Below are 18905 nucleotides of genomic sequence, written 5' to 3' on the forward strand. Positions count from 1 at the left end.
GAGAGGACAAAGGACACAATTCAGGCTCCGTGAAGCTCTACAAACTGGCATCTCTTCACAGAGGTCTTAATTACACTAAAAATATAAACTCCTGATTAATGAGAGGTTTTTCTGTTTTTAGTGTTTATTTTCTTCAAAATGCGAAGCAGCTGAACAGCATTACATAAATGAAGACAAGCTTGAGAAATTATATCAGCAGATAACCTGCAAGGAATAAAACGTTTCTTTTGTTCCTATAAGACCACAGCAATTTTTTTTAACAGCTTTATTGGGTTTTAAAACATATTTACAATGTAACAATAAAACAAAAACAAAAAAAATACTTAAAGGAAAACAAGAACATTTTTAAAATGTATTCAATAACAAGTCATTAAAAAAATCAAATTATAGTTAGATTTAATGTTGTGGAACTTCAGTAAAATAAGATTTTTAACAATAAGTCACCAAAAGCAAAGTGAAATCTCGGGAATTATTATCCACACAGGACACTTTTTCGATGGAATAAAAACGTGTTCTATTCCCTTCTAGCGGGTTTCATTCATTTGATTTGATAGCATGCAATATTGTTAGCATATCGCTTATCCTACGTGCATTACGTCACTCTACCCAATGGAGAACGAGCGTTGAATATGGTTTACGATATTGCATGGTTGTCAAGACAACATGACGTCACACGTCGGCGATGTAAAATTTCCGTGCTAGCGAGTGACTGTGACAATTTGTAAATAAACAAATATGGCCGTAAGTTTGCTTTGTTAAATACGGAAGATTTTGAGAGAATTTTGAAAGAGAAAGATGCATTGAGCACCCGAAAGGAATGTGTATGGATAATAATAATAATAATAATAATAATAATATTGTCTGGCTTTTTTTTTCATGGTCTATCAGATGTATTCCATTCAGCTACTCGTCTTTGACTCGTTCAGTATCATGCTCGCTGAGTGGAATATATCTGATATATCACGAAAAAAAGCCAGACAATATTATTTAAATAATAACTGAGACAAAGTCGAGGTTATTATTCACTGAGCTTGAGGCAGATAATTGTTTTAGTATAAATACACAGGTGATTATTTTTTTAAAAATCGCATTAAAAATAATTTATTTCAATCTTTAAAAGCAGCATGTAAATGTAATAACGGTGCGGCGCAGATTTGTGCCACTGATCTACACTGAGTCATGTAAAATACTTTGTTGTGAAATTGATAAAATAAATCCCAACCCCACCTTCCCTTTGAATAGTTTTAGACCAAACTTTGGAGCATCTTTAGTGCTTTTAGGAACAGCATTTTCTTTCATCATCTGTAATTCTTCCTCCCGTACAGTGATGAAGCGATTGGACACCATTTTGCCGAGTCGCTCGAGGTGATTATCGAGAAATAATCAGAATCTCTCAACCAATCAGTACACACGATTTCCTATAATCACCTGCGTATTTATACTAATTCCTGTTTGCGCTTATGTTATAGCAGCTATAAACAGTCCTTCCTGATGATTTTTTCACCATGTTGGACAAAGAAATGTTACAAAGAGCTGACACTGGAGATTCCTTTCATAAATTCAGTAAATACAATAATAACAAATACATTTTTGTTGTTTGTGTGGGACAAGGCTGAGCTGCACTGGTCAGCGGTCCAGTATCTGAAGCGTATGTTATAATTTTGATTAGAAAGTCCTTCATGAAAGGCTTCAAGGTTAAAAGTGAGACGTGGCTGAAAAACATGGCTGTTAGATCTTTACTTTACCTGAACAATCTCACCAAAATATCATTTATACAGTTTCCCTCTTCCTTCAACTCCTACTATTTTTTTTAAGCAAAGGGTCGTCTCACACCAAATATTGACCTTGTTTCATTGATTATGGCTCACGGATTATCGTTTATAGTATTTTTTTAATGTTGAAACATTTCATTTCATTATTTTTAAGCCATTTTTGGTCGACAGCGTTTCTTTACATGTGTCTAAGACTTTTGCACAGAACTGTATCTGGGCCAACTGACAATAAATAAATTATTCTCTAAATATAAGAAATCGAGTCTTTTTCTGTCGCTGAAACTCTCGTCCTTATAGTTCTTCTTTACGTTATATTCCAAAAATACATCCTTCTCTGTGTAAACCATGACCGATGGCGAGGAATGTTTTGCCAAACCTATTAAAGGGTTCAGATGTGGCTGAAGGGACTCATTTCTCAAAAGTCCACGAGGGACAGAACATGTCGCGGGAATGTCAGCGTCCCTCAGAACAGCCTCTGCTGCATTTTGTGCACCAGTGACAGGCAGTCACACATGGTAAAATGATTGGGTGCAAGACCCCATTACCCCCTGCAGCAAGAGTGTGTGTGTGTGTGTGTGGAGGAGGAGGAGAGCTTGATTGTGTGTGTGTGTGTGTGTGTGTGTGTGTGCATACACACAAACTCGCATCTGTGCTTACGTGCAATAAATGAGCAGTGTGCACCCGTCCGGAGCGAAACTAATGGAAAAGCAAAGAGCATCATTACCTCAGATGATGTGCGCTTCAATATGTTTCACCTCCGTCAGACTCGTTGGAAAACACGGACAGGACACTGCACTGTATCTACGCTGGAGCTTAGACTTTTATTCTGACATACACACCATGTCTTAATGCTTCTGGGCTATGTGTTTTCTCATATTTGCTTAGCATTCTGCAATAAAGCTATAAACAGCAAGAATTGTTTGAATTAAATCACATTTGGACATGTTTTCTAATGATCCCGTTTCATTGCGTGTAATTAATGATTCCAGCCATCACTCACATGCAGACTTGAGTTCAAAGCTTTGGCGTGTAACAGCGTTATCTCGAACAACCCAGACACAGTCAGAACTTTTTCATGCCCTCTTTTAATGTTCATTGCGGCATCGCGTGTTTCACCTGAGGATATACAGCTCTTGATTAGGTTCTGGAAACATCATTTACGCTTACGGTTACAGTACATGATAGAAGTGACGAAAGGGGGAGAAAAGCGTTGACGGCATCATCGCTCCTCCCTCTTTCCTTGTCTCATCGCTTTTGACAGCCGAGTGTAAATCCTGAGCCTCGTTCCCTGAGTCTGGTTTGGATTTAGACGTAGTCCTGCAAGCTGTAAAGGGCCTTGGTGTCCTGAGGTCGCTTACGAGATGGGGAGTAGTACTGCTGCTGCTGCTGTTCCAGCTGGAGTTTCTCCTGCACCGGTTTCTCTTTGTGTTCCAGCTCCGGTGGCTCCGTCTGGCTCTGTTGTTCTCTACGCTCCTTTTTCTCCTGCTCCTGCCTTATTAACTTGTCAGGGTTGGATAACCCGCAATTTGTGGCACCGTCCCTTTTTCTGGGGCATGACAGACAGAAAATGACACCTCCAGCTAAGAAAAATCCAGCCGATACAAATGCCACGTAAACGGCTCCTCCCGGTTCGTACTTTCCACTCTGGGGTACTTTGGAGTTCATGAAGGTGGTGATGACCTCATTGGTGAACCAGGATGCAGGAACAAGGCACAGGAAGCCTGCAAGGACAAAACATGTTCCTGCCGCAATCGCAGTTTGGACCTTGGAGCTCTGACTACCACCCCAGTGAGTGCATTTAAGTCCCAGAGCTGCCAGCCAGAGCCCAAGTGTCGCCAACAGGCAGGAGAGGACCATCGTGGTGCGTGCGGTCTGAAGGTAAGCAGGCAGCGCCAGGACGGAGTACTTGAGCGTGCAGCTGAAGATGCCCGTGCTGTACCAGGTGCAGTCCATCCAGAGGCCCTGCATCTGCGAGATTGCCGTCATGATGTTGGAGCCCATGGCGACGCTCACCTTCCAGTTGGGCAGCAGTGTGGCTATGGTGGCACCCAGAACCCCGAGCAGCGCCAGGATGAAGGCGAAGATCTGCATAGTGGACGAAGGCATGATGTCACTGGCGTCCTTCCCCTTTTCTTTCTGTCTTTTTTCCTTTCACCTTGCAGTGGCAGCCCCCGTCCTCACTCCGCGTCTCCCTATCAGCACTGCTCAGGCCAGATAATTTCCTCAGCGCGGGCTCTAGCGGGCTGCGATAAAGAGTGAAATGAGAATTGAACTGAGCAAGCAAGCGTGACGTCCTGACAGATGAGGCGCATGAGGCTGGTGCCTGGGATAGGAGAGTGTATTTTTTCTTTTTTTTCCCTTCATTCCCTCCCTCCTTCCCTTTTGCTTTTTAGGACATTAACATGCTGCATTTTAACTCTGCATTTCAGCATCATGGAAGTGACACTGTGATTTCTGAAAGACTAATTATTCTTTCTGCTTGTCCAACTGCAGAGTCGCCCCTCTGGCAATGGGCACTGGGGGGCTACGACAATCTTTGTGTCAAAAAAAACAAAAACAAAAAACCAGGTAAAACACTTGCATAGAAAAATCGAGTTCACTGTTTGGACAAGCGTGCCCATTTAGTGAGAGTTAATTGATTTTGCTCTTATCTCTGCCAGCCAGCATGAAAAAGCAAAATGGTCCATTTCCTTTGTTCATCCTGCTATTGTGGTTGGTGTAATTTATAGATAAGGATGTGCGACACTGATAAAGCGACTCACACATCAGTCGTGTCGTATAATCCACAATCGTAATACTTACATTCCTGATGGTGTTCGTAGTGCGGAATTGGTGCATCATGGCATCTTGGAAAGATTTAACCTTAAAGACAAAACAAAAAATAAATATGAGTCAAAATGTCAGCTTCGAGCCTTAATTTGTCCTGTTAATAAATAAATAAATCCTCCTTGGTGTGACAAAGGCAGAGCTTGATGTGGAACTCACAGCAGTGTAAATGTGTTAACCCTGATCACTGAACAAACGCTTCCTCACTTGAAGGTCATTCAGTCGCTCAGGCGAAGACAATGTGCGACATTTATTTTCTCACAGAAACAAAGAAAATCTGCCCAAATCAACTTCCGTTAAAAATAACTGAAATAACTGAAATAACCTCAATGAAATACACCAGGAGCCCTTCGACTCTATAACGTTCTTTTAGTCCATCAAGATGTGGAAGAGATTATAGATAGATGGATGGATGGATGGATGGATGGATGGATGGATGGATGGATGGATAGAAAGAACGGTGAAACGCACGGTTTGGTGAGAAAGCTGTGATGGTACACACTGCTGTAAACCTGTCATTAAAGTAATCCTCAGTAAACGTCTATTTCTCTAATTACTGCCATGAACGTCGACCTCCCACACGACCACCTGCAGAGACACATGAGTGGGGGACATAAATGTACAAAATTACTGTCTCTCCATCACCCCACCCCTTCTCCCAAACCTCCTGCTGATTCAAAATACCATTTACACCCTCCTCTGGTCTGTACACTGTAAATATTATCAGCTTTAACCTTGTGATCTCCTTAGAATTTAGTTATTTTTGTCATTTTGCTGTTTCTTCTTTGGTCCTGAAACACACCAAATCTTTTTTTTTTCCATCAATCGCAGCTTTAAATCTGATCCATGTTTTTGTCCGTTCTTTGAGCTGCATAGTGTCTTAGAGAAAAAGGGTTCTTAAATAATTCAGGTTTTGTAAAAGGGTTCGACTCAGAACCTTTTATGAATGAATGAACGAATGAATGGAAAAACACTGTTGTAGAACTTTTAAAGGTTTTAGAAATTCATATTTGTGAATTTTATTAAATAAATAAATCTCAATTTATGTGATTTTTTGATTATTATAACTTTCTTATGATTTGAATACTAATATTTGTTTTGATTAATTTGTTTTAATAATTTTTAATACATGTAAACACTAATATACATCTGCTTTTATTGTTATAATTTATCATTTGTTCGTCATTATTATTTTTATTATTTTATTTTTATTATTTTTATTGTTAGAGCAAGACTGAAATGCTTTGAAATATATTCTTCTTCTCTTCTTCCTCTTCTTCTTCTTCTTATTATTATTAAAAAGGGTGAGGACTAAGCGAGTACAGTGTCATGGCTGAGAGCGAAAGTCTCCTTCGCGATCCTACGCTCGGCTCAACTCTGAGAGGATCAAGAACACTTAGAAGGACTTTAGATGTTAATGATGTAGACATTACACTCGAGAATATGGCTGCATGAATAAATTGAATTTACTTATTTTATTTTTCTCTCTTTTTTAACTTTTTAAGCTCTAAATTAGGATAGGTTTGATTATTTTTTATTTATATGTTTACATATTCAGATTTTTTAAACATAATTTTGTATTTCTTTATAGTTTTATATATCTCCAGCCAGATTTTAGATTGTTAATGTGCCTATGTACACAAGTCTGAGCTGCGCCTTTGTTATACTTGCATGCTGCTTTTGAAGTTTGAAAAAAATTATATTAATTATTTAAAAATTATTATTATTAACAAATTTTTTTTTCATTAAATCAATCAGATTTCATGGGCATTTGATCTGCAGTGCTGCTTGACAACTTTGAAAATCAATTAGAAAATTATATCCAGTACAAAAAATGCTACTCTATTTCTACATCACTATTAAATCTCAGTGAATTTATTATATTTGACCATTTGAACAAAAGTTCACATTTTCCTCGATGTGGTTTTCACTCAAGTTGTTGCTCATAAAATAATTTCTAATGAAAAAAAATTATGTTCAATTGGAAAAAAATACAAAAGAGAAGCACTTTCACTAGTCACAGACTTCTGAACCTTAGTGTAAGGGCTATACGCTGGAACTTTATGTAATTTCATATGAATAAAGTCACAATAAAAAGGTTTAAACATTAACACATTCTCAAATTTACCTCAACAGAGTCCTGAGACTTTTCACACGAGAGGTGGGTGAATTGATACGGACTGATAAGAAGGATACCAAGCTGATTTATATCATACGATTCCTTCAGTCCTAATCACCTTCGCCAACTGTGTCGGAGAAGGTCATGTTTTGTGTCAGTTTGTTTGTTTGTTTGTTCCCAACGTAACTCAAAAAGTAATGAATGGATTTGGATGAAATTTGGTGGACAGCTTTAGTATTATCCTCGGTTCAACTGATATGATTTTGATGTTGATAATATGTGGCTTGGTGGAGATATCCACTCTACTGTGTGCCGTTCTAGTTTTGACTGTTTCTGTTGTTTTGAAGTCTGTGCCTCTAAAAAAAAAAGACAAACATCTTGTCCTCAAATTTCTAAGAAATGTGAAAATAAGTAACATACAAGATCTGCCATAGTCACAGATATGAACTCATCCATGGACATTTTTTTAATTGAAACAATGGAAATAAAATGCTGGTTGTAGGGGGCCAATACTTTAACAGTAGAAGGTTATATGGTACTGCATGTTTTATCAAATAGAAAATTAATTTTACAGCCTTATCTCAATTACTATTTACTAATAAGTCATGTTTATAAATGTTATTAAAGGGGCCAGCTCACCCTTCCCAGAATCCAGTTCGTTGTCTTTGTCTTGAAAGACCGCTACTCTGCTAGCTCTCTGTGCAGTAAAACCGCCGCCAATTCACAGTGTGATACCTTCGGAACCTGTATCAAAATGTTTCTTCATGTACCTGTTGTACGTGGAAGCTTTAAACAAAATATGCCTTGTCTTTTCTCTCCTTCGTGGCTGCCCATGAGATGGCTGATGCCAGCTCGGGTCATTACAACAGAATAACCAAATGAAAACAGATTTCATGAGCTGAAAAAGGTTTTTAAATATCGATAGTTTGATAAAATATCTTTAATTTCATGTTATAGTTTAAGATCTATGGCTGAGGATGTCACTGCATTGTTGTGGATTGGTTTTGGAATATTGCTAGCATTGAAAATGGCGACTCGCTTCTTGGTGGAGAGGATTCTGGGAAGAGTGAGCCCTGCCCCTTCTGACATTACAGAGTGGGCTAATGTAAACAAACTTTACAGGCTATCTATTGACTAAGAGCTTCTTGGAGCCAAACTGACTATATTTTTGAGAGGATTTAATGTGCTAGCTAACAGGTTAAAAACAAGGATTTTCTGTTACCCCTTTTCAACCAATAGGGAACGGGTTTCATTCTGGTTCGTGCACCAAGTTTTGAACCATTCAGAGCATTTCAACCAAAAATAAATTTGTTTGAAACCTGAAAAGTTGGTTCTCCACTGGAACCAAAATATAGTTGGTTTTTCCAGCATGAATCATGATGACATCAGTGGGCATCATTAGTTTGGAGAGGAAGCGACATGCAGAAATGGAGAGCTCAACAAAAAAGGATGCATCTTCAGAAAAAAATGGGCCAAAAACAAACATCTGCAACAACAGAACAAAACCTCAGAGGTAATCAATGCGCACCAACATCTTACTACTACTGTTTACTCCCATTGTGAATTATGCAACACCCTCTATTCACGACACATCCTTGATGACAATGGTTCCACTCAAAAGTGGTGAAAACATGGGCCGGTTCGCTAGCAAGGTTCAAAGAATCCTGAACAGAACCAGTTCAAGATCCCGTTCCCCATTGGCTGAAAAGAGGAATGAGACAATGTGAAAATTTACAATGTTCACTGCTAACATTAGCCAACTATCTAGCATGAATGAACCTGACAGGATTTCCAGGAGGATTTTTAAGTCATAATCATAAATATTCACTGCTAATGGTAACCAAATGGCTGACAAAAACTCGCTTGACAGGATACACGACTAAAAAACACTCGAAGAGCCATGTATAGGCTAAAATAAATAAATAAATTTAAAAAAATCTTATCTGTACCACTCCTCAAAAAGTAGGTGAAAACTTAAACAATTGCATACAGGAAGCTCCATCAGTCTGTCTTCCTGTTATTACAGTACTCATTTCTCCTGCTAGACTTTGGCACTGTGCTAACTGCATTCTTTACGAGCCACTTTAGCAAAGGTCACCACAATATTTAATCAGTAAATATTCTTTACAGAAGTAACAGAAATGTCAGCCTGGTCCTGACCTTGCAAAAATAACACACAGTGGGAACCGAGCAGGAAAATTCTGCCTTGAGTTCATTTTTGATTTCAGAAAGATCAGAGAGATGAGTTCCTGTTAATGGCACAAAACCGTCTTTAAACGTTGTAGATTTTTCCATTCCCACTCAGAAACGCCCATCTCAGGTCTGGATGAAATGCAGAGAGGCACAGGCCTGGGTTGGTGTGTTTGTTACACGTAAAGCCTGGGACTGTTTAGGGAGCGTGGGAATCAGAGATGGGAACCATCGCATTTCTCAGACTGCATTTTCTCATCACTTTCTTTCTCATCATGCTGTTTCTTCCCCAACACTGATTCCAGCTTGTTCTGCCTCGACAAGCTGGTTCTCTAATCCTGCTTTCTCGTTATGTAATCTCCAAAGCCATAAAGTATATGCCAAGATGTCTTTTTTTTAATGGTTTCTTTATTATTTCTCCAGGTTATTCAGTCATGGGCAGTATTATTGGAAATTATACGTTCTAAAGGTCGGTGAGAATTTTTGCGAACACCCTGAGCTTCATAATAAATAAAATAATGATTAATTATGTATTGGCCTTGGTGTCTCCTTTTATTAAAGCTGCTGCAGTACAAATAACGTATGACTTTAATTACAGCCTCTGATGGTCCACAGGTTATTAATTCTGCATTAGTTTGCAAAACTGAATGCACAAGAAGTGTATAAATACTTAAACTGGTAACACTTTACATTAAGCGATGATTATTAGTCATTTGTTATACTGTTATTACATCATGGATAATTACATCATAATTAGTATTTTCACCAACTTTGTTAAGCCAAACCCGTAAGCTGGGATCCTCCCTGCCTCAACTATGCACTTTGCAGGGTAAATCAGTTGAACTAGTCTCATCGTATAGATATCTGGGTTTTATGTTGGAGGAAGATCTATCCTTTAAATTGCATGTTGAGAATTTACTTTGTAGACTGAAATTAAAGTTGGGTTTTTTCTTTCGAAACAAGTCTTGCTTTACTCAGCAAGCAAGGAAAAGATTGGTTGAATCTACTTTTCTGCCAGTCTTGGATTATGGGGACGTATTTTATAGACATTCCTCTAAAGCTCTGCTACAGTCCTTAGACTCCGTGTATCGTTCTGTGTTAAGATTTATCACTCAAGCAAGTTACTCCACCCATCACTGTGCCTTGTATGAAATGGTTGGTTGGTCCTCACTCTTTATGAGAAAACAAACATTGGTTAATTTTTGTGTACAAAGCAATAATTGGCCAACTTCCTTCTTATAGACCCCTTCGCAGTAAATGTCATTCATACGTAAGAGGAAATTGCGCGCGCAGCCTGGACCCAAAAAAGACTCAGCGACGGTAGAGACGAGAAGAAATATTTGGAAGAAATGCCTAGTTGTTGTGTTGTCGGGTGTCAGAATCGTAGCAGTGATGGGGTTAAAATGTACAGAATTCCAGCAGGATCTCACCCATTCCAAAAAAATCGCCGATGTCTATGGCTACAAGCCATCAAACGTGTAGACTGGGATGAAAGCACCATCAAAAATGCGCGGGTTTGCAGCGCCCACTTCATCACAGGTAAGATCAGGCTATTTATTAAATCTTTCTTTTTTATTCTTTCTAGTCTTCGTTTATTGATGTAGCAAAATACTTTGGTAACGTTTGTCTGATTAGCTGGGTCATAGTTACACAATGTAATGAATATTGTTAGCATGTTAACTTAGCTTTGCATGCAGTTTTGTTTGTAGGAGAGGTCTCGCTTGACTCAAGCAGTCCAGATTTTGTGCCATCATTATTTGTGTATGCCGAAAATCACAATTTTAAAGCAAGGATGGAAAGGTAAAATTGTGTGCCCTCACTCTAAATGCCAACTTACGTTGACTGCTCTAACCTAGCTCCCGCCCCGTTCAGTTTCATTTCTGCTCTCTGCCTCTCGCTTTTTACGCAGCGCTGATTTCTCTTAGCTGCACTCTTTACACTGTCATTCCTTTCATGCCATCACCTCCTGCAAATTGCTGTTTAGTGTTGGTATTTGCTGTTGTAGCTAAAGCCACATTGCCATCACATCACTGGCATAATTTGATTAAAACAAAATGAATATGAATGTCCCATTGTTAATCAAGTTGTAGTCTCGCTGTAACCAGAATGTTGATGGCAGGCTACTTTTGTAAATAGTTTTTTTTTTTTTTTGAGTTTGACATTTTTTGTAAATAGTATGACTGCCTTCAGGTATCAGAGGAAAATGAGGAGGGAACTTACTAACATCGTCCGTCCACTCTTTAATTAAATGCGGATCCGGTAGGCGATGTCCACTTGTTAGAGTTAACTTATTTATGTAGCATTCTCGATCTTGTAACGACAATTGTTTTGCATAATCTGACAGCTCATAATGCCGGTCTATGGGCAGAGCCATTGTTTCTGAGTCCAGGCTGCGCACGCATCCTGGCAACGGGCGGTTTGTTTACAAACATGCGAAGGGGTCTATTGAGGTTTTTCACCCACGTGAACAAGTCATGTGATGCTGCCATTTTGGACGTCACGGCTCGAATCAGTTTGAATGCGAGGAAGGCGACAAACAAAAAACATAAAAGAAAAAGGAGCGAGATGCAGAAAACACCTTCACTATCCAGCGACGTAGGGCATTTACAGGGCGAGCAGAGGGAGAGGTATTTGCAAAAATTGAGGTTAGCAGGCTTAGAGAACGACATTTACCTGCTTCCACCAGGATTGTTCACTGACGTACGGAAGTACACGAAGCCCTCGTCTTTACCTGACTTCGGCCCACATGATCTGTATACCTATGTCGTTAAAAACCCATCGCCATACACAGGTATTGATCTGAAAGCGTATAAGAGTTTGGATACCTACAAATATTTTGTGTCAGGCTGGGTAACATGCCTACATCAGCGGGTCGTCCCTGGAGCCGGTGGTCGCCATCTTATTACAGCTAAGGTTTGTTCACATTTTCATTTACTTTCAGTCCTCAGGATAAACAAAATGTTATTAAATGTCATTGAAATAACTTCTTAGTCTGTTGAGACATGGCCCGTTATAAATTTGCTGTTACCAGGCAATGACCAAGAACTGTATTATTAGGGTCGGTGTCTGTGTTGTAGCAGTGTACTAGCAGCTAGCTGTTAGCACTAGCTAATGTCAACAACATCATAACTGGTATGTTACTGTAGCAATGTTTACGTTCAGTCATTTGGATGACTGTTAAAACCTTTCAGTCTCAAGTTTTTCCTTTACTGGATTTACTAGTTTACTGTAATTATGATCCGGCAGCTATTTACACCGGGTCCAGTGTAAATAGCTGCCGGAGCGCGCTCCGGCTTGCTCCCCCTCAAATTAAGCAGCGCACTCCGGGAGCAAGCCGGAGCGCGCTGCTTAATTTGAGGGGGAGCAAGCCGGAGTGCGCTCCGGAACCTCGGCCAGAGCACTCCGGGAGCAAGCCGGAGCGCTCTGCTTAATTTGAGGGGGAGCAAGCCGGAGCGCGCTCCGGAACCTCGGCCAGAGCACTCCGGGAGCAAGCCGGAGCGCGCTGCTTAATTTGAGGGGGAGCAAGCCGGAGTGCGCTCCGGAACCTCGGCCGGAGCACTCCGGGAGCAAGCCGGAGCGCTCTGCTTAATTTGAGGGGGAGCAAGCCGGAGCGCGCTCCGGAACCTTGGCCAGAGCACTCCGGGAGCAAGCCGGAGCGCGCTGCTTAATTTGAGGGGGAGCAAGCCGGAGTGCGCTCCGGAACCTCGGCCGGAGCACTCCGGGAGCAAGCCGGAGCGCTCTGCTTAATTTGAGGGGGAGCAAGCCGGAGCGCGCTCCGGAACCTCGGCCAGAGCACTCCGGGAGCAAGCCGGAGCGCGCTGCTTAATTTGAGGGGGAGCAAGCCGGAGCGCGCTCCGGCAGCTATTTACACTGGACCCGGTGTAAATAGCTGCCGGATCATAATTACAGTAAACTAGTAAATCCAGTAAAGGAAAAACTTGAGACTGAAAGGTTTTAACAGTCATCCAAATGACTGAACGTAAACATTGCTACAGTAACATACCAGCTATGATGTTGTTGACATTAGCTAGCTTGACCTTCAAAATGGCGGACACCGGGGCGTCACGTGACCCTGTGACGTCAGGTGAAAAACCTCAATACATCTGTTCTTTTAACACCTAGTACATCTCAGTACAATCTATGGTCAAGTAGCTACCGTATAGCTTATATGATGCTGTGCAGGCAAAATCTGAGTTTGGTAAGACTGCCTTTGCTTGTAGTGCTCCAACAGCATGGAATGAGCTACAGAGACGACTAAAACTTGAGGTTTTTATTTCACTTTTTGATTTCAAAGCTGGTGGCACGGTGGTGTAGTGGTTAGCGCTGTCGCCTCACAGCAAGAAGGTCCTGGGTTCGAGCCCCATGCCCGGCGAGGGCCTTTCTGTGCGGAGTTTGCATGTTCTCCCCGTGTCCGCATGGGTTTCCTCCAGGTGCTCCGGTTTCCCCCACAGTCCAAAGACATGCAGGTTAGGTTAACTGGTGACTCTAAATTGAGCGTAGGTGTGAATGTGAGTGTGAATGGTTGTCTGTGTCTATGTGTCAGCCCTGTGATGACCTGGCGACTTGTCCAGGGTGAACCCCGCCTTTCGCCCGTAGTCAGCTGGGATAGGATCCAGCTCGCCTGCGACCCTGTAGAACAGGATAAAGCGGCTAGAGATAATGAGATGAGATTTCAAAGCTTGTCTTAACCGAATGTATCAGTCAGTCTGTTCTTGTTTTTAAATTTTCTGTCTGCTTTGTTTGTCTGTTCTTAATTTCTTTTTTTTGTTGTTGTTCTGTGAGTGTGTGTGATGATTGTTATTCTGTTCTTAATTCTGTTTTTGTGTGCTGCCTTCTTGGCCAGGGCTCACTTGTAAAAGAGATTTTAATCTCAATGTGATTTTTATCCCTGGTAAAATAAAGGTTTAATAAAAAGCCTAAATGAGTAAATACCGAGTGAAAGAATGTATTCAATGTAGCAAACATCCATCCATTTACCCACTACTTAATAAGGTGTACTTGCTCACTATTTATTAATCTCAATCTAATACTTAGTAATAACTAAGTATCAACAATAACTTTGTCAATTAACTGTAATAAATGATATATTAACAGAATAATTAATTCTTTTTCTTTTTTTGGTGAAACCTTAAAGTACGCTAAAGGTTAAATCTATACCCCTTTACAGTTATTTAGTTTGTCCCTTGAGGAAACTCTTATACAGAGGTTTCCAAACATAGACGCTTCTAAATCGAACACTTTTACAAAGCAAATTACACCAAGAACCAGAGAGGAACTTTTTTACCCCCTAGAGTGTAAATTGTAACACATTAAGGGTGCTTGTCACCAATTCTGTTGTATTATTAATTAAAAATAAATAAATAAATGTTACATAATAGGGGAGAGCGGGGAGACTTGGGACGGGGGAGACCTGTTACAGTTTGTATTCCCATAAATTAATTTCAACCAATCAGGTTTTAGATCACATCAGAAGTTCGATGTTGACCCTGAGAGGATTTACTTCCTTTGGAGCTACGAAGCTGGACACGGCAGTAAGGTTTGTGCAGTTTGATATTTTTCTCAACCAAAACGTGTATTTCCTCCTTCAGTCCACCTCCGTGCTGGAGTGTAATGTACGCTGGGGAAATCAGGATTTGTTCGGAATTAAAGTCTGTAGCCCAGAGTTACCGTATAGAGTATTATTTATTAAACTTAAATTCTGGGGAAAGACATTTAAGGATTTTTTTTCAAAATGCCCAGATGGAGAGAGTTGGGACAGTTCATCATGTTACAAGTTTTTTTTCTTGTGGTTTATAAACATAAAATTGCTTTAAAAACTTTTGTTAAAAATGTGGGCGTGTCCCAGCATGAGGATTAAACTTATTTCATTCCTTCTTGAGAACGGAACTGTTTTGTCGCGTCAAGTTTTGGGTAAACGGACATTTTTCTATTGCTGTACCAGCATTGTGTGTTCATACAGTTCATACGGGGCAAGTTTTGATAATAAATAAAAATTAAACATGTCGGCCGAGGGAGTTTATTTTTGTCCCAAGTCTCCCAACATAATGTCCCATGTCTCCCCTCACTGTCTCATGTCTCCCTGCAGAAAATAATGACAGAAAAAGTGAAGCCTGAAGGCCACAAGCTGAGAAGCTGATGTTGTGGTCAGAGGGTATCAGAGGTAAATCCTCTCTAATGCAGCATGAATGTGACGCGACCTGCAAAGAATTTCACACAATCTGCAAAAGCTGAAAACATGTCCCAGGTCTCCCTGCTCTCCCCTATCATTGGTAGTTTTAAGCACTGAGACGGTGAGTTACTGTTAAATAAGAAGTAACGCAGGATTCTGCAAGTCTGAGTGACATCACTACAGAGACAGACATTTACAGAAAAAAAAATCTTGAAAACATTTGAGATGGCCTTCCATTACTTGTTAGCTACGTTCATCTCGAGCAAAACTGAAGAAGTAAATATCAGAGACCTGGTTAACTGGTACATGAAGTGCTTTGTGTTTCCTTATTAATGTCGGGTTATACACAGTTATGAGCTGATTTGTGACTGAGCTAAATGAGGTAGTCAGTTTTTTCTCAAAACTTTAGCTAGATATGTTAGATTTCTACATTAGATCTCGATATTCAGTTCAGTTAAATTTAAGTTAAAAGAAACACCATTGTTGTATTGAGGCTAACAGCAACATATTAGTTTGTGCATGTCGCTAGATTAGATCCTGTGACAAATATTATGTTAGCCCAGCTAATTTGATCATTTATTCAGATGTTTATTATTTAAGTTTGGATAAACACCTTTATTCAACTCTGTCAAAAGACGCATCAGTTTTGCAGAATAAAAGTACCAAGATGAGGTGATGATAGTTTGTGCATGTATTAGCGAAGATAACAATCATCGAGGCTAGCTCGTTAGTTCACTCTACAAACATTAGCTCATTCCATTAGACTATTTATGCAAATAGAACTAATTGAAAAGTTTAAAATTTCAATCAAAAATATGACAATCCAATATGGAAAAAGCCATGTTGGATTGATTATGCAGAAACAAAAAGGTCTTTGATTCTATCATTGGAATATAGGTGCAGTTTGTAATTTAAAAAAAAAGTTTAATGCAATTTTCATATAAACCAACCATATAAGACTTGTGATTTGCGATTTTATCCTATAATGTATCTGGCTTGAGGTTTTTTTTTTACAGGCTTCTATTTATATATTTTTTTCAGTTAACTCCGTCCCAGGCTGAATAAGATCTGCTTTTCCTGATGAACTAAACACTCCAGATAAAGGTGGAGTCAGGCGGGAAGAAGAGGAAGATCTGTCACTGCTTTCAGTGAAATTACTGTACAATGCAACTTACAGACAGAAACAGGGCTTTTAACACTGCAAACATTAATGCAAAATAATCACAACCATTTTTACTGAAGAATTAAAGGAAGTCAGGTGATGGCGGCACTGTGTACTCCTGGAGTGAGGACTTTAGTGCTGAACTCACTCACTCCTTCCAGCTTGTCCCACTTACATGTGTGGGATTGCTGCCATGTGGACCCTATTGATCCACGTGCCATATTAATAAGAGCATAATCTTACCCTTTTTGCCACAACCATCCCATTTCTGGGTTTGGGAAACAACCATTCACACCTACGGAGAATTTAGAGCAGCCAGTTATCCTAACCTGCATGTTTTGGACTGTGGAGGAAACCAGAGCACCCGGAGGAAACCCACACAGACACAGAGAGAACATGCAAACTCCACACAGAAAAGCCCTCGCCAGCCACTGGGCTCGAACCCAGAACCTTCTTGCTGTGAGGCAACAGTAATAACCACTACACCACCGTGCCGCCCCCTTTAGTGCCTAACTGTGGGTCTAATTTCTGCCAAATGAGAGTCAGATGAGTTTTTATTACATACAGTAGCTCAGAACATGGATATACGATGTGGTCCTGGAAAACTCATTAGACATCTGAATTGGATCAATCTAATCAATTCTGTTTGTAATCAGATAAAGGCTGTTAAATGTCCATGATGCTCCTGTGCTGCAGCTGGAATGAAGTCTTTAAGTGCAGTTTTCTCTCTTTTTAAATCTTTGGGGATAATATCAATATTTAAAATAGTGGAACTTGATGAAAACTGAAACATAGTTCAATTCAGGGATGTCTGTATTTTTCAAAACCATATATAGTTTAAAAAAAAAATCACCATGTGAAGGGTTTTCCCAGGCTGCCACACATTCTGTAACTTGTGTCTACTTTTGCAGATAATATTAAAAAGATAATAATAATAATAATAATAATAATAATAATAATAATAATAATAAAGTGTACAAACCTGGACGCACTCCTCCGGCTTCTCCAGCAGGACTCAGGAGGAATCCTGACTGTCTGTACGTCAGTGAGGTGTGTGTGAGGTGTGTGTGAGGTCTGACACATCCAGCCACGTGTGAGGTCAGAAAGACTGTCCAAAGAGAGTTGAGAGAGAGAACAAAAATGAGGCTACAAAATCCGTGACATGAGAGTCTCCAGGCTCCAGCATGCTGAGGTGTGTGTGTGTGTGTGTGTGTGTGTGTGTGTGTGTGTGTGGACCAGAGTGTGGAGTTGATCTTTATTTTCCCCTTTTCTCCCACACTCATCAGTGTTCAGAGCAGCCCTTCCTGTAGACGACCGAGAGGGAGTGTGTGTCGGAGCTGGAGCCTCACACACTGTTTGTGTGTGAGTGAAGTGGGTCGGACTTGCACTCCTCCACAAAGGTGTTACTGTGGCAACGCTGGCTTCCCATCACACATCACATTCAGTATTTCATTCCTTCTTGAATTTCTCCAATGAGATGCCCATGCCTGTCTTTTTTTTTGGATAAGCTTTCAGGAACATGTTTCAGTGCTTTCCTCAGGAGCAGGAAGGAGAGAGTGGGATCCAGAAAGGAGAAGATTGAGGTAGAAGATTGAGGTAACCCCTGCTTTCTCTTTCAAGTCAAGTCATTTTTATTTGTAAAGCTCTTTTAACAATAGACATTGTCACAAAGCAGCTTTACAGAAATATATACATTCCAGATACAAATTTTAAACATATGAATTCATAAATTTGTTCCTCATGAGCAAGTCTGATCAGACCGAGGCAAGGAGAAACTCTTTGAGTCTCTATACAGGAAAGCAATCACTTCCCCTCTCCTCCAATTGAAAAGGTGACTAAGATCATGTGACACACAGAGGTGGTATGAAAGCTCCTCCTCCCACACACTCATGATTATCACCACCCACTTAAATCCTGAACAAAGCAAGCGCTCGAGAAAAGAGCTGTCATTATGACTCATTTGAGTGCTATTATTTCTCTCTATAAGCCACACAAGCAGCATGAACCAAAACTTTCTTTGAATTCATTTCAATTCAAAATGATTGGCACTTTTCAAAAGCAGAGGCAAAACACTCTTCTATACACTCACCGGCCACTTTAATAGGAACGTGTTGTTGATTCTCAGATCCCCGTTCTTGGCTGCAGGAGTGGAACCAAATGTGTTCTTCTGTTCTGCTGTTGCATGCTGAGATGCTTTTCTGCTCCCCACGGTTGTAAAGAGTGATTATATGAGTTACTATATCCTTCCTGGCAAAAAAGCTCAAACCAATCTGTCCATTCCCCTCTGACCCTCTCTTATCAACAAGGCGTTTGTTTCCACCCACAGAACTGTCGCTCACTCACTCAGTGTTTTTTGTTTTCTGCACCATTCTGTGTAAACTCTAGAGACTGTTGTGTGTGAAAACCCCAGGAGATCAGCAGCTTCTGAAATACTCAGACCAGTCCATCTGGATCAAACCAACACCCAGACCACAGTGAGAGAAAGTCACACTTTGAGAACTGCATCAAACAGCAGGTGGATGGGTGTACCTAATAAAATGGCCGGTGAGTGTAAATATAATAGCAAAGATAATTCACATTATACAAAATGCTTCAAATTTTCCACTCAAATGACCATCATGTGGTTGTGAGCTATGAATTAAAAATCCAAATCCACAGGTTAAAATT

At 40.2% G+C, this 18905-nt stretch overlaps 1 protein-coding gene across 1 annotated transcript; it reads right to left on the minus strand.

Moving 5' to 3' along the window:
• Positions 1 to 504: 504 nt before the first annotated feature.
• On the minus strand, positions 505 to 17451 carry LOC132883039 (claudin-20). Its single transcript, XM_060916165.1, has 3 exons — positions 17221 to 17451; positions 4575 to 4634; positions 505 to 4015 (listed from the first exon to the last, which is right to left on the minus strand). The coding sequence occupies exon 3, from the start codon at positions 3876 to 3878 to the stop codon at positions 3078 to 3080; it is 801 nt and encodes a 266-aa protein (XP_060772148.1). The 5' UTR covers positions 3879 to 4015; positions 4575 to 4634; positions 17221 to 17451; the 3' UTR covers positions 505 to 3077.
• Between the last annotated feature and the right edge of the window lie 1454 nt (positions 17452 to 18905).

Source organism: Neoarius graeffei, chromosome 3, assembly GCF_027579695.1.
Source record: "Neoarius graeffei isolate fNeoGra1 chromosome 3, fNeoGra1.pri, whole genome shotgun sequence".
In the NCBI taxonomy this organism is placed as follows: Eukaryota; Metazoa; Chordata; class Actinopteri; order Siluriformes; family Ariidae; genus Neoarius; species Neoarius graeffei.